General features: G+C 31.9%; 1 protein-coding gene across 1 annotated transcript; it reads left to right on the forward strand.

The window, feature by feature from the left end:
* The first annotated feature begins 1,687 nt into the window (after positions 1 to 1,687).
* LOC145240355 (L-xylulose reductase-like) lies at positions 1,688 to 11,294 on the forward strand. The gene is made up of 6 exons (XM_080103935.1): positions 1,688 to 1,762; positions 2,898 to 3,052; positions 3,886 to 3,928; positions 6,307 to 6,471; positions 8,019 to 8,136; positions 11,191 to 11,294. Exons 1-6 carry the CDS (start codon positions 1,688 to 1,690, stop codon positions 11,292 to 11,294), a joined length of 660 nt encoding a protein of 219 aa, XP_079960061.1.
* Positions 11,295 to 17,241: the final 5,947 nt, after the last annotated feature.

The following is a 17,241-nucleotide window of genomic DNA, read 5'->3' on the forward strand; positions in this document are numbered from 1 at the left end:
TCTATACCTACATCCCCTCTTGTTTCGACTTAGAATTTTTTCAATTGAATACACGTTGAGAAGGCTTGGTCTATAGGATTCTCACCTATCTATACCTACATCCCCTCTTGTTTGGACTTAGAAATTTTCAATTGAATACAATCTGAGAAGGCTTGGTCTATAGGATTCTCACCTATCTATACCTACATCCCCTCTTAATGCAAAACATCTAGAATCATTATTTAATGCAAAACATCTAGAATCATTATTTAATGCAAAACATCTTGAATCATTATTTAATGCAAAACATCTAGAATCATTATTTAATGCAAAACATCTAGAATCATTATTTAATGCAAAACATCTAGAATCATTATTTAATGCAAAATATCTAGAATCATTATTTAATGCAAAATATCTAGAATCATTATTTAATGCAAACCATCTAGAATCATTATTTAATGCAAAATATCTAGAATCATTATTTAATGCAAAACATCTTGAATCATTATTTAATGCAAAACATCTAGAATCATTATTTAATGCAAACATCTAGGATCATTATTTAATGCAAAATATCTAGAATCATTATTTAATGCAAAACATCTAGAATCATTATTTAATGCAAAACATCTAGAATCATGATTTAATGCAAAACATCTAGAATCATTATTTAATGCAAACATCTAGGATCATTATTTAATGCAAAATATCTAGAGACATTATTTAATGCAAAACATCTAGAATCATTATTTAATGCAAAACATCTAAAATGATTATTTAATGCAAACGGTATTAAGATATAAATATATGTGTAAATTCTTGATTTAAGACGAGCGGAACTTTTTTTTTAATTTGAACAGATTAATGATAAATATTTTTTCTGTTTCGTTGAATCTGAAATGTAATTGTTTCGTTAAAGTAACTTATGTCTCAAAACCTATCAGACAGTAATGAGTTTCGTTTGGCGATATGTTGCACTCCTAAAAAAAAATAAATAAGTAAAGAAAGTTGAATTTCTTCTTACATTTAAAGTAAAGTTAGATAATAATTTAATTTGACCTTGATATTGACGCAAGGTTCATGCATTGCTCGTATATACTGATATGAAAACGTTATGTTTATCTTCAATAAAATTTTTGGATGATTTGAGAAATTTCTTAGTAGGACGGCACTTGGAGTAAATGTGGTATTATGGTCATAGATGATTCTAATTAAGAGTACGATAGACATTTTCTAAAGTGTGAGAAAATGGGTGTTGTTGGTCATCCTTTATCAGCATGACTAGAAAATGTCTCGTACTTTGTTAAAATATAATTTTTATGTCTTGTGCAAATATTTCAAAGTGTAGTAGCTGTTCTATCTGTAGTCATTATGGGCAAATAGAACAAACAGAACTTTCCTCATATGTACAAATAAGGTTTGTCATAAAATTGTCATACTATTTATAGGCTGATTCAATTTTTATTCTCTGCTTTGATATTACTAGTTAAGTGATCTCATTGTTTTATTTTTTGTTTTCACGTATATCAGGCTGACACAAGGCTGTTGGCTCTGGAGGCTCTCCTTGGTGCATGAATTACATAACATTATGGTATGTTTATAATTCAGGAAAAGATAATTGTTGTATATTTTAATTTAATTTTTTTTGTTTGTTTTTCTGTTTTCTTATTTAAAAAATGCTGGAATTGGACGAGATGTGGCAAAGATGCTGTCGAAATGTGGTGCCAAAACCTATGCCCTCAGCAGGACTGAAGAACACCTGAAAACATTAGTAGCAGAGGTCAGATAATTTTTTTTTTTTACATATTATATAAATAAATGAAAATAAATTAAAAAACATGCTTATCAGGTCCAGAAGCCACTCGACGTTAAAAGTTAATGAGATGGATGAATTGTTAGTTGAATGATGAATAATATTTTTTATTTTTTTTATTACATTTTCATCCCAAACAAGGCGCATTGCCACTTTGGTGTAGGGGGCTACTATCAGGGGCAACAGCTACTGGGATACTATGTAGGGAGTTGGGCAGCAAGATGTCAGTTCATTATTAAAGTTGTAGATGTTGCATGGATTTTATTCAATAAATATTTCTAATTCCACTGTGCTTTGTTTGGGGTGAAAATGTTATAAAAAAATAAAAAATATTATTCATCATTCAACTAACAATTCATCCATCTCATTAACTTTTAATATCGAGTGGCTTCTGGACCTGATAGCATGTTTTTCTTTTATTTATTTTTATTTATTTATATAATATGTTAAAAATGTGCTTTAAAAAAAGTTAAATAATTTCAACGAGAAAACTTATCATACTTGCTAATGTCATATCTCTCTTTATATAAAAGGCACTTTGTATATATGGGTCCTGGATATGACCTTAAATTATATCCGATAGTGAGGTCTCAGCTTGCGGGCTTTGGGAAGTGTAGAGCTACCCTTTAATTGCCATTGCTCCCAGGTCCACTCTGACCCGGAGTTGTAGTACCTGTTAGGGTTCCAATTATGGGTTAAATAGAAACTGACTTGAAAAAAAAAACAAATATATTCTATTAAAAATTTTTTTCAAAATCAATGGATTCGGCATTAAATAACCTGAAAAGGGTTGATATGCCGTAAAACAAAAACAACCAACTTGTATGTGTAAACTTGTTCCCTATAGACTCTGAAACAGCTGAACCGTTTTTGTTTTTTTTTTTAATTTCACTTAAATGTATTATTTTAGAAGTTCTACAGAATCTGCTCTGCTGGGCCTCAACTTCAGTATTCAATATGGTATCACTTCAATAACCAACATGGTCACAGAAAAGAACATAGAAAATCTTGTAGTCTATTTTTGTTCCATTGAATAAATTTACTTTCTTTTGTGTGTATTTTTTTTTTTTTTTTTGTCCTGAAACATGTTCTTTTATTACAGTGCCCTGAAATTCATGCCGTTGTGTGTGACTTGAGTGATTGGGACAAAACTTGTTCCACAGTTACCTCCCTTGGACCCATTGATCTTCTAGTCAATAACGCTGGCATTGGTATCCTGAATTCGTTTTTAGAAGCTAAGAAAGAAGACTTTGAGCAGTAAGTTTAGTTATTAGTTTTTCAATTATTTGGTTTCCACAGTTATTTTTTCTTTTTTTTTAAGAACTTTTATTTTTAGACAGGAGAATTATTACAGCCCATTTTCCTTAAATTGCTTATTTTCAAGCTCATTCATTGATTAGAGGTGTCCATATTTCACAGTCTTCCATCATGTTCATTAGTTCTTCTGATGACATCATCATATCTTAACTAGTCCACATATACATAATTTCTGGCCTTCCTTTTTTTAAAAATGTTTTGATTTCCACATTATTAGTTAGCATACACATTTATTGTTTGGGCTCAAATCAAGTTATTAAGTTAGATTTATGTCCAAGGAACCTATATCTAAAATTTCAATTGTTTATACCCAAAATTGGTGGAGGAGTTTGGTAGAGTTCTCAAAGGTCAAATCGTTAAACTTTGACCCCCTTAACAGCCAAATTTCTGGCCGAAAATGGATTACAAAGATTTTCCCAAATCTCCATACCCTGTATATTAAATATTGAGTCTGTAAACTGAAAATTGACAGTTATTGTGTAGGGAAATGTACATACACACTTTCACTTTTATAGATATATAGATAATCATTGCAAAGTTTTTTCAGTCTTGTTTTAATTAAAAATTATTGAAATTAGTAGGGCTTTTTTTAATAAAAATTATTGAAAACACTTTTTGTGCTATATTTTTTAAAGAATAATTATTGAAAACACCTTTTAAAATCTTTTAAAACTATAGTTTGTGTGTTTGCTATTATATTGTATTTGCCTCATAACTAAAGACGTCTTAATACATAATGTGTATTTGAGTAATTTTGACTTTCAACCTTTCAGGACATTCAGTGTCAATTTGAATGCAGTAGTGAATGTATCACAGGCAAGTCAACTTTGATATTTCTGTGAATCTTCAAGAAAAAAACTTAATTTTCTCAAGGTTATTTTAACTCTTTTTGTTTATAAGCAAACTAAAAAAGTCATTTATTTTCTTTTTGGTTAACAACACATTGCATCAATTTCTTTTTAGAAAAAAATGAAAAAAAAAACACATTTATTCACCATTGTCACTAGTTTTGTATTATTAGAGTGGGCTATTGTTCAGGAGAGTTGGAGAAATGTCTGAAATTATAAAGCTTTCTGAAACAAAAAAAATGTCTGCATTTCATAAATAAAAGCCTGTTAGTAAAACTCTGAGAAAGCAAGTTAATATGTTTAATTGCTATGTATGTATGTATATTATTATTATTATTATTATTATTATTATTATTATTATTATTATTATTATATATATTATTATTATTGTAATATATATATATACTATTATTATTATAATATACATATTATTATTATTATTGTAATATATATATATACTATTATTATTATAATATACATATTATTATTATTATTATAATATATATATATTATTATTATTATTATAATAATATATATATATTATTATTATAATAATATATATATATATTATTATAATATTAATAATATATATATATTATAATAATATATATATATTATTACAATATTAATAATATATATTATAATAATAATATATATATATATTATAATATTAATAATATATATTATAATAATAATATGTATATATATATATATATTATAATATTAATAATATATATATTATAATAATAATATATATATTATTATAATATTAATAATATATATATATTATAATAATATATATATATATATATATTATAATAATAATATGTATATATATATATTATAATAATAATATGTATATATATATATTATTATAATAATAATTATATATATATATATTATTATAATAATAATTATATATATATATATATTATTATAATAATAATTATATATATATATATATATATATATATATATATATATATATAATGATTATGTAATTTATATGACTAAAAAAAAAATATTCCAATTGTTGCATCTTTAAGTAAGTAGTTTGTATGGACTCTGTTTTGGTCAGGGAGACTTTTTTTTTTTTTTACATGGAGGTCACCACTTATCAAGGCCCAGAAGCCACTCTGGGATAAGGGTTAATGCGTGTATAGTAATCAATGGGATAGTAATCGTTAGTAATGGAGATTTGATAAAGTGTCTTACTTAAGGGGGGGAGCGGTTCATCAGGAATTTGTTTATATTAGACTTGAAGACATCCCAGTTGTAGTCAGGTGGATTTGCCTGTGTTAAGTGGCATAAGCCATTGAAAAATATATTCAAATGCATTTAGGTGATCCTCAATGATCATTGCTGTCTTCATTGTCGATTTTGGGGTTCTTGCTCATCAGATCAGACCCCTATTTTTTTTTGCAAAATTAATCATTCCCCTGTTTCCATTTGCAAGTCAGCCAATGAAAAGGAAGCGTGTATTCAAAAATTAATAATAAAATTGCTATGTTCTTATCGAGTCGATTCATTTATTGGATCATTTAATCTAACCAAATTAATTTTTTAAAAATCATATGGGACTCATAGATTTAAACTTAAAGTAAAACTATAACAACGCAATCATAAATAACAGATGGAGTTTTAAATTACTAAAGTTAAAATACATAACCAAAACTTTCAGATGCCATGCTGGTTATAATTGTTGTCATATATTTCAACTGATTTTAAACGCTTCCTTGCTCGGCTAGTTGTAATAACTTGCAAATATCATAGTCGAAATTCTGCTGGGTCTCCCTGCTGTTGGCGGCCATTTACTTTTTTTTTTTTGACTCCATGCCTAAAGAAACTTCAGCCATATATATATATATATATATTAATTCTTATTATGAATATTTCATCTAATCTTATATGTATTATAATACATACTTAAATAATTGCCACTTATATACTACTAGAAAATAAATGTAAACCTAAAATATTTTGTGACTTCATCACCATCAGAACACAAGATTTTATGTTATTGACATAAATACACCTGTTTGTGTTGGCAAAAGTGTGTTCATTTTTATGGTGCTTATTGCGATCAATAAATCTTTTGTTTAAGCCAAGATATGTTCATCTAAACTGCAAGAACTTTCTTGTCAACCTAAAAAATTTTCATGTGCATAATATATACTTAGCTGATTGCCATCAATAAACATGACCAATTTAAAAAGAAAATGTTCTCTTTAGCAGTTTCTCTTAGTTTTTAAAAATTTATCACACATTTTTTTTTCATTTTGGATATTTTTTCTTGATGAAATAATTCTATTCACTGAAAATTGTTTCAAAATTTGTGCACTTCAGGTGGTTGTGAAAAGAATGATTGCAGATTCACGCAAAGGGTCTATCGTGAATGTCTCCAGCCAAGCGTCTATTATTGGACTGAAAAATCATGCTGCTTATTGTAGCAGCAAAGGCGCCCTTGATGCACTCACCAGAGTTATGGCCTTGGAACTAGGACCTTTTGGGGTGCGTGTGACCAGCATATATTTCATTAAAACTTTTCAAATTTTGAAATAATCTCTTTTCAAAGGAAAGCATTTCAGTTGTCAACTTTGAACTTTAAAGCGTGTAAAATTTTAAGGGGGATGTTGTAGTTTGCTTGGAATTATTTGAAGATTATGACAATCAAGTCTTGTAGGAAAAAAAAAAAAAAAGAATACAGGGTGACCAAAAAAAACGGGCCCCAACTCTAATTAGGCCTCGTTTCTTAGTGTTTTGTCCGAATGAAATGAAACTTTGGTCATAACTAGTTTATTATATTCAAAACATCACATCAAAACACTAGGGTCTTTGGCCTTTGTTTTCTCCATTGACTGTAAAATGCTCAGAAAAACAATTGAATGTCCACTGTTTTTTTTTTTGGGGGGGGGGTCACCCTGTATGTGCAAATTTTTTTCTTCTCCTGGAGATAAGTTATACCTCAAAGATTGAAGAACTTAACACCACATTACCGTCCTGGTACGATACATCATGTTGATAAATATTTTATAATGGAAAAACTCAATCATGTTCTGCAAAGCTAAACAAAATTTTTGTTTCTGTATAAAACAAGCAAACCAAACACCATGAATAAATATTTAAAGATATAAAGAACTTGAAGTATAAAAACGTTTTACAAAAATGACTGAATTCAGCATTAAAGAACTGGAAAAGGGTTGGTATGATATAAAACAACCAAACCAGAATTCCGTCTTTTTTGCGTCACTTATATTGAAATAGATGGAGATCTAAACTGGCAGCATCCGAGGCTCTTCAGATAATGGTCACTGAACAACGTGGTATCTAGCATTCAAGTGATTCCTAGATGCAGGTTCTTGTTGCTGAATAAGAGATCATTTGAATCTAAATATCACAATGCAACTTGATGGCAATAAATAAACGAGCAAGGCGGTATTAGTCAACATCCGTGCATAATGCAGCCAAAGAAACAGAACACATGTCCTCGCATTCATTTGGTCCTTCGAGATGAACAGGGGTCAAGTATTCAAACGGTGACCACTACTATGGTAACTATCTTGTTAGCTACAACTATCGAAGAAGAATACTCGTTTCAGGACAAGTCAAATTAATTTCCGAACAGAACAGTTTTGCATCACTTTTATGTTCCATTACGAAATTTAAAATAACAGCATATACTAAACTTTATGTTTGGAATCCTTGTTGTAATTTTGATCCAGATCCATTAGATGATTTTGATTCTAGAAAATGTCTCAACCTAATTAGAGTTGAGGCCCGTTTTTTTTGGTGGGGGGGGTCACCCTGTATATATATATAATGTGTATGTGTTTATAATAGATGTGTGCTTATAATGCTAATGTAAAGTAAACCCAATTAGTGCAATATGAAAAGAATAAAGCAACAGAAAGTGCTTCTTCATGTTTTGAATTATTTAATTTATATTTCAACGTTATAACTTTATTTACAAAATGTTTCAAAGTAACAGTCGTCAATCATGATCTTTTTTTTTTATGCCCCAATAAGACTTCACTTATATTTTGAATTTTTTGGTTTAGATTCGTGTGAATTGTGTCAACCCAACTGTGGTATTGACAGAGATGGGTTTGACCTGCTGGAGTGATCCAGCCAAATCTGAAGCCATGCTCAATCGAATTCCATTGAAAAAATTCGCTGGTAAGTTAAAAGATTTTAGCTTTTTTCATTGTCCCCCACCCCCAAGGATTTTTCTATATTTTTGTTTGAAATTGCATTTTCATTGCTGAATGGGCAGATACTTTTATATGCATCCAGGCACCTCCAACAGAACTTTGATTATCGGCTGTCACACTTAAAATATTTTTGTTGATCTGTTATGCTTAACTAGCTAACAGTGCATAATAGTCAACCACCTCAGCAGAAATAACCTTCTTAGTGACATGCAATATGGTTTCCGTTCTGCTAGATCTACAGCAGATGTGCTAACGGTTATATCTCATAAGATTAGTGAATCTCTCGACAAAGGCTTCCTTTCTAGGGCAATTGCTCTTGACATATCAAAGGACTTCGATAAGGTATGGCACAAGGTCTACTTCACGAGATTTCCAGCTACGGTATAACTGGAAACGTTTTCTCAATTATTAAATCATTTCTCTCTGATAGGCTCATAAGAGTAGTGGTTGATGGGCAGAAATCAGAGGCCCACAGTATTAATGCTGGAGTCCCTCAGGGGTCCATCCTGGGCCGAACTCTTTTCCTGATCTGCATCAATGATCTCCCAAAACACATACTTAAATCATTTGTGACATTTATGCTGATGACACGACCATCTATGGCAACACATCAAAGGCCGTAAATGACAAAGTTCTCTCTGATTCTCTCTCCTCTGATCTTGAGCGCATGGTACAGTGGGGGAAGAGGTGGCTGGTTACTTTTAAAGCATCCAAAACCAAGCTTCTATCTTTACATCATCAACGCTCTGAACCCCATCTGGCATCAATTGAAATGGATGGCTCTCGTCTTGGGGAGGCTCCATGTTTTGACAAGCATCTGGGATTGACCTTTACTCTGAAATGGAACACGTGCATCAAGTCTGTTGCCAAGGTCGCTGGAAAAATGGTAGGATCCTTCTACCATTCCAGAAGATATCTCACTGCTGGTGCAATTCTCTATCTATATAAAAGCCAAGTACATCCAAGGATGGAGTACTGCTGCCATATCCGGGCAGTAGCTGCTAAAAACAGCCTATCCTGCCTTGACAGAGTACAAAATAGTCTTTGTGTCTTAGTGGGGGGATGCCTTTTTCTCTTCTCTGCAACCTCTCTCTCACAGAAGAGACGTTGTGAGCCTGTCATTGTTTTATCATTATTTCCATGGAAAGTGCTCGTCTGAGCTCCAATCTCTGGTCCCCCCTCGCCAATCTTTCACAAAAAACACCCGTCTAGCTGAAACTACTGTCAATAATTTTCCCCACTCTTTATCTATGCCTAAATCAAAACGTAGATTCCATGAGCAAAGCTTCTTTCTTAGAAGTACACGCCTGTGAAACTCTTTTCCGTTTGCCTGTTTCCCACCTGACTACAACTTGGATGTTTTCAAGTCCAACATCAATAAATTCCTGATAAACCGCCCCCTTAAGTAAGACATTTTATCAGATCTCCATTACTAATGATTACCGCGATATTGTCCCATTGATACATGCAATAACCCTTATCCCCCGAGTGGCTTCCGGGCCTTGATAAGTGGTGACTACCATGTAAAAAAAACATTGAATTTTCTCAAAATTTCCAATTCTGATGTAAAAAGAATGAGAAATGTTGATTAAAAATTATGTTTTCATAATATCCTCCTCCATCCCCCTGTTATTTGACATGAAAATAGTTTAACAATATGGTCAAGCTGAGATAAGTAGGTCCCGCAGACGAGCCTCGTTCTGATATTCAGAAAATTTAGGTTAACAACTGGTGAAGCTACCGAAAAGTCACCCTTTTGAATAAAGAAGGATATAAACAATATTTTTAAAATTAATTTCTTAATTTTGCTTAAAAACAAAATGTCAACACATATAAAGAAAATATTTTAGAAAATAATTTCTTAATTTTAAATAAAAATTGATTGTAAAGAAATCTTTTTTTTTGTTTTAAATAATTATTGGAAAATATTGCAAAGTGTTTACATAGCTGGTTCTTTGGGATAATAGGGGCGCCTGAAACCTCTTTTCCAAAACGAAAAAAGCTTTAGTATTTTTAATATTTTAAAGCGCTTTTTTTTTTATTAAGTTTGAAACACAAGTAGTGGCTAGTTAACTTAGAACAACAAGTGCGCATGGAGGAAATTCTTCAGGGTTTAAATGTATTATAATGCTTTTATGGTGGTCAAAAAAAGTTTTTCAGCTGCCATATTACTTCCCATTTACTTGCCTCCCCACGTGGGCAGAGTTAGACACAAGGTCGGTTTTTAATGTAGAGAAGCATTTATTACTAAAAAAACGAAATGGTGAAATATAAAAGCAAGTTAAGCTAAAAGTTTTTAAAAAAAACATGTTTTATTTTTTTAATTCCAAGAATTAAAGAAAGAAAAAAATTCAAAGAAATGTTGAACGTTTATTGCTATAAATATAACGAAGCACCGGTGTCACATTTCATACAACCTAACTGACAAGATTTTTCAGAACGAGGCTCGTCTGCTGGACCTACTTATCTCAGCTGCGCCAACAATATTTATATGAATATTTAATTCAAGAAAATTTATGTCAAAACTTGTAAACGTTTCGGTTGCTGTAACTTTAAACTGTCTTCCTGTGTATCTTGTCAAACTCGGGAATCTTTTTACCAAACTCGAATCTTTCTTTGTTTTTAGTAGTGACATAATGAATAAAGTATCTAAGTACAATTCACTTCTAAGTGAAGCTTTTCTGGAGGTCCAAGGTTCAATCTTTAGTGCGGTGTGGGAAGTACAATGAATACAATTGAAAATTACGCAAGACTTCTACTTGGTCATCGCTGATAGATTAATAAATTTATAAGGTAATAATGGTTTTTATTATTGGTATTATTGACACTTGAAAACAACTATAAAAAATAATATTAAGGAAATTAAAATTTGTTATTCTCATTACAAAAATGCTAAATCTTTTGCACATACATACATCATCATTATTATTATATATGTATTATTATATATGTAATATATATACATACACACACATTGGTCTTTATTATGGAGAGTTATTAATTGTGCCTTTTTTTCCAGAGGTTGAAGATGTTGTCTACACCATTTTGTTTCTGCTGAGCAATAAATCCATGTCAACCACCGGTTCTGTTCATCCTGTTGATGGAGGCACCCTTTGTTGCTAATAAATCTTTGACTTGGATTCCATTTTTTTTTCTCTGAACGATTCTACTAAGTCTTCTTTCCAGAAAATGTTCAAAAATTATGGTGCTAAAAATAAAAAATTGTGTTTATGCAAAACTTTGAAACAATATAAGTAAAAATTTTCTCCTCTGCGTGTTTTGTCATTTTTTGAAAGTGGGAACTATTCCCAATATGTTATGCATTATTCTATTCTCATTGTGAACTATACATATATATATATATATATATATATATATATATATATATATATATATATATATATATATATATATATATATATATGCATGAATAAATATATATTATTCCAAACAATTTAAAACAAAAAAACTCGGAATAACATTTTTGCATGGCTAATGACCCCCTCATTCTAAATCCGAAAGGTGAAAGAAAAACTCCTTTTAAGAAGTAAAATATTCAGAATTTTAGGTCCAATGGCTTAAATTTCAAAATGCAAAAACATCCAGTTAAACGTTCATAAAAGAAATTGGTCTTTTCGGTTGTACTGCATTTGCAGAAAGCTAAAATTCAGTCAAGGAAAAGTGCAAATGGATACATAACCAACAAACATACGCTTCCATTGTTTTTTGTTCCCCCCCCCAATTGTTTAATGTATATATATTTTTTAACTGTTTTTCTTACAATTTATGATTGAATATCATAAATTGTTTTTTTATCTAATGTATCAACCAGCAAATTTCTAGCTTTGCTGCAATCATAATTTGCTAATTGCTTACCGTCCTCTGATTAGAAGAATAGCAAGAGTGATACTATTCACATTCCCTAAAGTGTTAAGACACACAAAAAGAGTGGAAAAACTAAAATAAAAAGAGGAAATAAGTATAAGAAGCAAGGTTAGTAGAAAGACAATTGGGAGTAAGTGGTTCACTAAAGCACACAAAGATCATCTGAACTAGGATTGTTAATCAAGTTATGGTGGCCAAAAAACCGGACATAAAGGTCGAAATATTCAGAGGTAGTTCACAGAGAGTTTTAGTGGTGGCAATTAGTTTTGTGACAGTTTTACAACAATTTTTCAGTTAGAGATAGTCGATTGCAGGTTGCTGCTTGGATCAGATGAGAAAAGTTTAGGAGGCAGAGATGACCTGACATCAACCAAGGTGTGAACGTTAGCGGTAAGACGGTTAATCATGTCACACACATGCAAAGTACAACTGATATTTGCAGAATTTGTGTTGTGATTTTTTTTATGTTTGTGAGCCATTGCGGTTGCTCCTACTGCAGTGAGAGACGATGACATGGAAACGGTGTTGAGATTGGCGATTGTTGTGGGCGGGGGAACACATGGTTGCACACAGGCGATACTAAGAATATAATTAAGGATTACTTAAGATTTCTACCTGGTCATGGCTGACGAACTGAAAACAATGTCTTGTAGAATAAATATAGATTGCAGTTTGGCCATGAACTAAATTGACAATATTAATCCAAAAGAATTGATTGTTGAGTTTTATTGAACCACAAAAAGATGACTTTAAGGTGCAGCAATACAACTCTATAAGAGACTGTCGATTGATTATGTGTTAGTTTGAAATAACATTTTCATTGGTCTGTCAAACTTTAGTTTGAAATAACATTTTCTTCAGTCTGTAAAGCTTCAGCTTAAATAGCATTTTGTCATTTTATCAGCTTCAATTTAAAATAGTATTTTCATTGATCTGTGATGCTTCAGTTTCACATAGCATTATCGTCAGTTTGAAATAATGCTTTTTTTGTTCTGTTATGCGTGTTTGAAACAGCATTTTCTCCAGTTTGAAATAGCATTTTCGTTTCTAAACCTTGAATAAATGCATCTCAGATTCTCTATTCTTATATTATGATAGAGAATAAAGATGAACAGAAATCCAATTTCTCTTTACCCTTAAGAACTCGAAATAATCGTTGCATCAAATTTTCGACAAGCAAATTTGGCATTTTATGATTTTACTATAAGAGATTATCCTAGGATACTTTTCCCTGACGTAAAGTGAGCATAGGTTGTAAAAGAATCTAGCTTCTGACATTAGTAACATCTTACTAATGTCTGTGTATGTATATTCATTACTGTACTCTCCATTGTAATAAACTTTTCTTTCTTCCTTTATACTGATGTAGCAGGTGTTCTTTCAGCTCAGTAACAAAGATAAAACCGGAGAAAAACCCATTCAATGTGACTTCTGCATCCAGAAATTTGCATGGAACAACACGCTCCAGAATCATCGGAGGATTCACATCAGGGAAAAGCCGTTCCAATGTGAAATCTGTGGAAAAAAATTTGCCCAATCCGACAAACTCTGACGCCACAAACAAATGCACCTGCAATGGATAAAAAAAAGGGAAGAAAATCTCCACTAGAAACAAGCAGTCATCGACATCCACAACGCCCTCTAAAAAAGCTGACGATTATCCACAAAATGATTATTTATCGGTGCTATAAAAATATCCAGGTGTAATTTTAAATAAGATTTTTTAAGACTTATTCTAGTGGAAATCGCTCCAGACAGGGCGTGATGCCATTTGATGCAAGAAGTTAAAAAAAATACTTGAATGTCAAAACTTAGTCAATGATTAAGTGTTACATGGATAGACAACACAAATTTGTCTCTTGATGCAATCAGAACTGATGAAATAGGAAGGAAATAATAAACCTTTCTTCCTTATTCTGATGTATCAGTTATTATTTCCATGCCGTAACAAGCCTACAACTTATTTTTAAATCTACAGAACATTATTTCAGTATAAAGTTGAAATGAAAAACATTGAAATTAACCACGGAATATTACACCTCCCTTCCATCTCTCCCCAGATAATTTATCCCCATTTTGGTTCGCTATTTGAAACAACACGTTTTAAGTTGGTAATATCACTTCATTTGCTATTGATCCTGGGTTTGATTCTTGTTTCTCCGAAATGCGTAAAACTCCAAAATACACTTTATCAACTGATAGGTTTGTTTTGTCAAAACTTGGAGATATAATGAAATAATGACTGCAAAGAACTTATTTTCTTCCTCTTAAAATCAAACAGAATTTCCATGAACAGAGTCTCTGTCCAAGAACTTCCTGTGAAACAGATTACCACAGGGTTGCTTACCTGTAAGTTAAAATCGTCTTCAAATCCAATGTCAACAAATACTTGACATAAACTGTTTGTGTAAATAATCAATTTTTTTTCTTTTTCGTTCTGTTAATCATTTTCAATCGTTCATATTTGTCATCATTCATCTATCCATCTTTTTTTAACCATTATCTTTGAGTGGTTTCTAGCCTTGATAATCGATGACATTAGTAAAAAAAAGAAACAGTTGCTGTTGAGATTTTGGAAGTTCTGAAAGCTTTGATTGAATCTTTTTTTTGCGCGAAGCAGTGTCTGCAACTGAACCGGTTGTTTAAATTTCACTCAGATGCACAAAATGTGTTATGATATTCACAATTTGCTCATAAAAAATATGAATTTTTGTCTGTTCTTTTTTAATTTTTCTTTTCATTTCTTCATTTTGTATATATATATATATATATATATATTAAAAACCAACACAACATGTTTGAGTTCTGCATCAGTTCTCATTTGTCTCAAGGGAATCATCATTAAGTAATGAGAATTCTGATCCAGCTGATGGATGCGAAGACGCATCACTCAGCTCTGTGTCGAGCCTCGAGTAAAGACTTAAACTCGGGCTGTGAGGTGATGAACCTGGTTTAAGCCCTGAGGGACTCATCGCTTCCGGGTTACTCTTGGCCAATTTCTCTGCTTCAAATTTCTCTTCTTCTATCCGAATGAAATCAAACACAGATTTGCTCAAGCTGCCTTCGTCTAAGGGATTATCCTTTTCTTCGTGCTCCCCTTGAATATTTGGATAGGTATCAGGCAGATTGCTCGTAACCTGTGAGTCAAGGCTGGGACTCATCTCTTCTGGAGAAACCTCATCTTTGTAGTTTGATTTGGTTGCGTTTTGATTCATGGGGAGAATATTTTTGTGGGCCGTCAGCTTTTCTAATGTACGGATTATCTGGAACAAAAAAAAACTTAAGTTAGAGAAAGATGAAGCATACGAGAGAAGAATGCATAATTGGTTATCCAGACTTTAGCTTTGATTGCCCTCTACTCGTTGTGCTGTTCGGATGGAAGAATCTAGTGACTGCTAGGTTTTCATTGTATGGGTAATTTATTTCATAAACGTCTCACTAGACAACTGATCATTATGAAATAAAGCTGCAATGCAAATCTAATTTTATAATCAGATTTAAAAAGGCAGATCTAGTTTTTTTTTCAGAATTTTTACCATATCAAGCATTTTTGAAGAACAATGTTCCATATAACAATCTAATGAAAGTTAGTCTTTATATAAAGTAAAGCTTGATCTGATTCTCAACTTTGTTGTCATGAAAATATTTCTGCTTACAAATCAATATTTGATTCTAACTAACCAGTTTATTGGGTGGATCCTGGCAGCATGTTTTTAAAAATAATGAACAAATCAATTTGATTTCATTTCTTTCATAAAATGATTTTTCCCAGTCAGAATATTTTTCAATTAGAGAATGAAATAATGGTCAACTGAAAAAGCAATGTTTACAAGGAAGAGAGAGTGAGAGATAAAGAGCGAGCTACTTCATAGTTTATAGCAGGTGACATTCTCTGTCTCTTTCTGTAATTAAAAAGAAGGGTATTGTGTTATAAAAATAAGACACATTCACAACTAGGTTGTTTCTCTGTCTTTCCTTTAAGTAGTACAATAGCTCAGTTGAAAGTGTCAGGTTAGAGTGTTTGAGGATGAATTTGGAGATGTACCAAGAAGATGAGTCAAAGTTTTTCAATAGACTGATTACACAGGATGAAACCTGGGTCCATCTCTATGATCCAGAGATCAAAGCCCAGTCAATGCAGTTGAAGCACTTGGACTCACCACCTCCAAAGAAGGCAAGGGTGCAGCCCTTTGCTGGCAACGTCATGCTCACAGTCTTCTGGGACCAGGACGGAGTAGTGATGACAGATTTCCTGGCAGAGGGTACCACAATTACAGGAGCCTATTATGCTTCTCTTTTGAGGAAATTAAGGAAAGCTATCAAAATCGAGAGGCAGGGCAAGATCAGCAAAGGTACACTCCGGTCCACAACTCGCATGTCACCAGATCAGAAGCATGGGTGTGTGGTTATGAAATCCTCCCCCATCCTCCCTACTCTCCTGACTTTCACCTCTTCCCAGCCATGAAGTTGTTTTTGAAAGGAAAGCGTTTTCCCAGATGATGCAGCCTTGATTTCTGAAGTCATGTCATCGTTAGAGGACCAAGCTGGGGTGTTCTACAAAAACGGTCTCCAGATCTGCATCAAACGATGGGAGAAATGTATAACTCTGGGTGGTTTATATGTAGAGAAAGACTAATAACTGTGCCAAGTTTTGTTGCTTTACTACTATGGAAATTGGGTCAGGGTCATTACTTATTGCACACCCCATGTATCTGAAGGTCACTATTTCAATCACTGGTCATTTGACATCATTTTTTAATTTTTTTCTTCTTTCTTAAACTGTGTTGTTGCTCTCCGTAAAGATTAAGATTAACATTACCTAAACAACAATTTGTAGTTTTATAACAATTTCGATCATTTTATACTTTAATAACCAAATGATACTGTACTAATTAAATTTAACTTCTTGACACATCCTAGAAGCAGCTTATCCTGCCTTAGAGTTTAAAATAGACTTCATAACTTAGGGAGGATGCCCTGCAACTTTTCCCTGCAATTTCTTTCCCACAGAAGAGAAATTGCGAGCCTGTCTCTGCTATATTATTTTCATGGTAAGTGCTCGTCTGAGCTCCAATCTATGGTCTCCCCTGGCCTGATTTCCACAAAAAAAGACTCATCTAGCTGAAACCACTATCAATAATTTCCCCACTCATTATCTGTGCTTAAACCCACACAATAATAGTAA

The sequence above is a fragment of the Euprymna scolopes genome, chromosome 19 (assembly GCF_053919585.1).
Source record: "Euprymna scolopes isolate OS-2025 chromosome 19, ASM5391958v1, whole genome shotgun sequence".
Lineage (NCBI taxonomy): Eukaryota > Metazoa > Mollusca > Cephalopoda > Sepiida > Sepiolidae > Euprymna > Euprymna scolopes.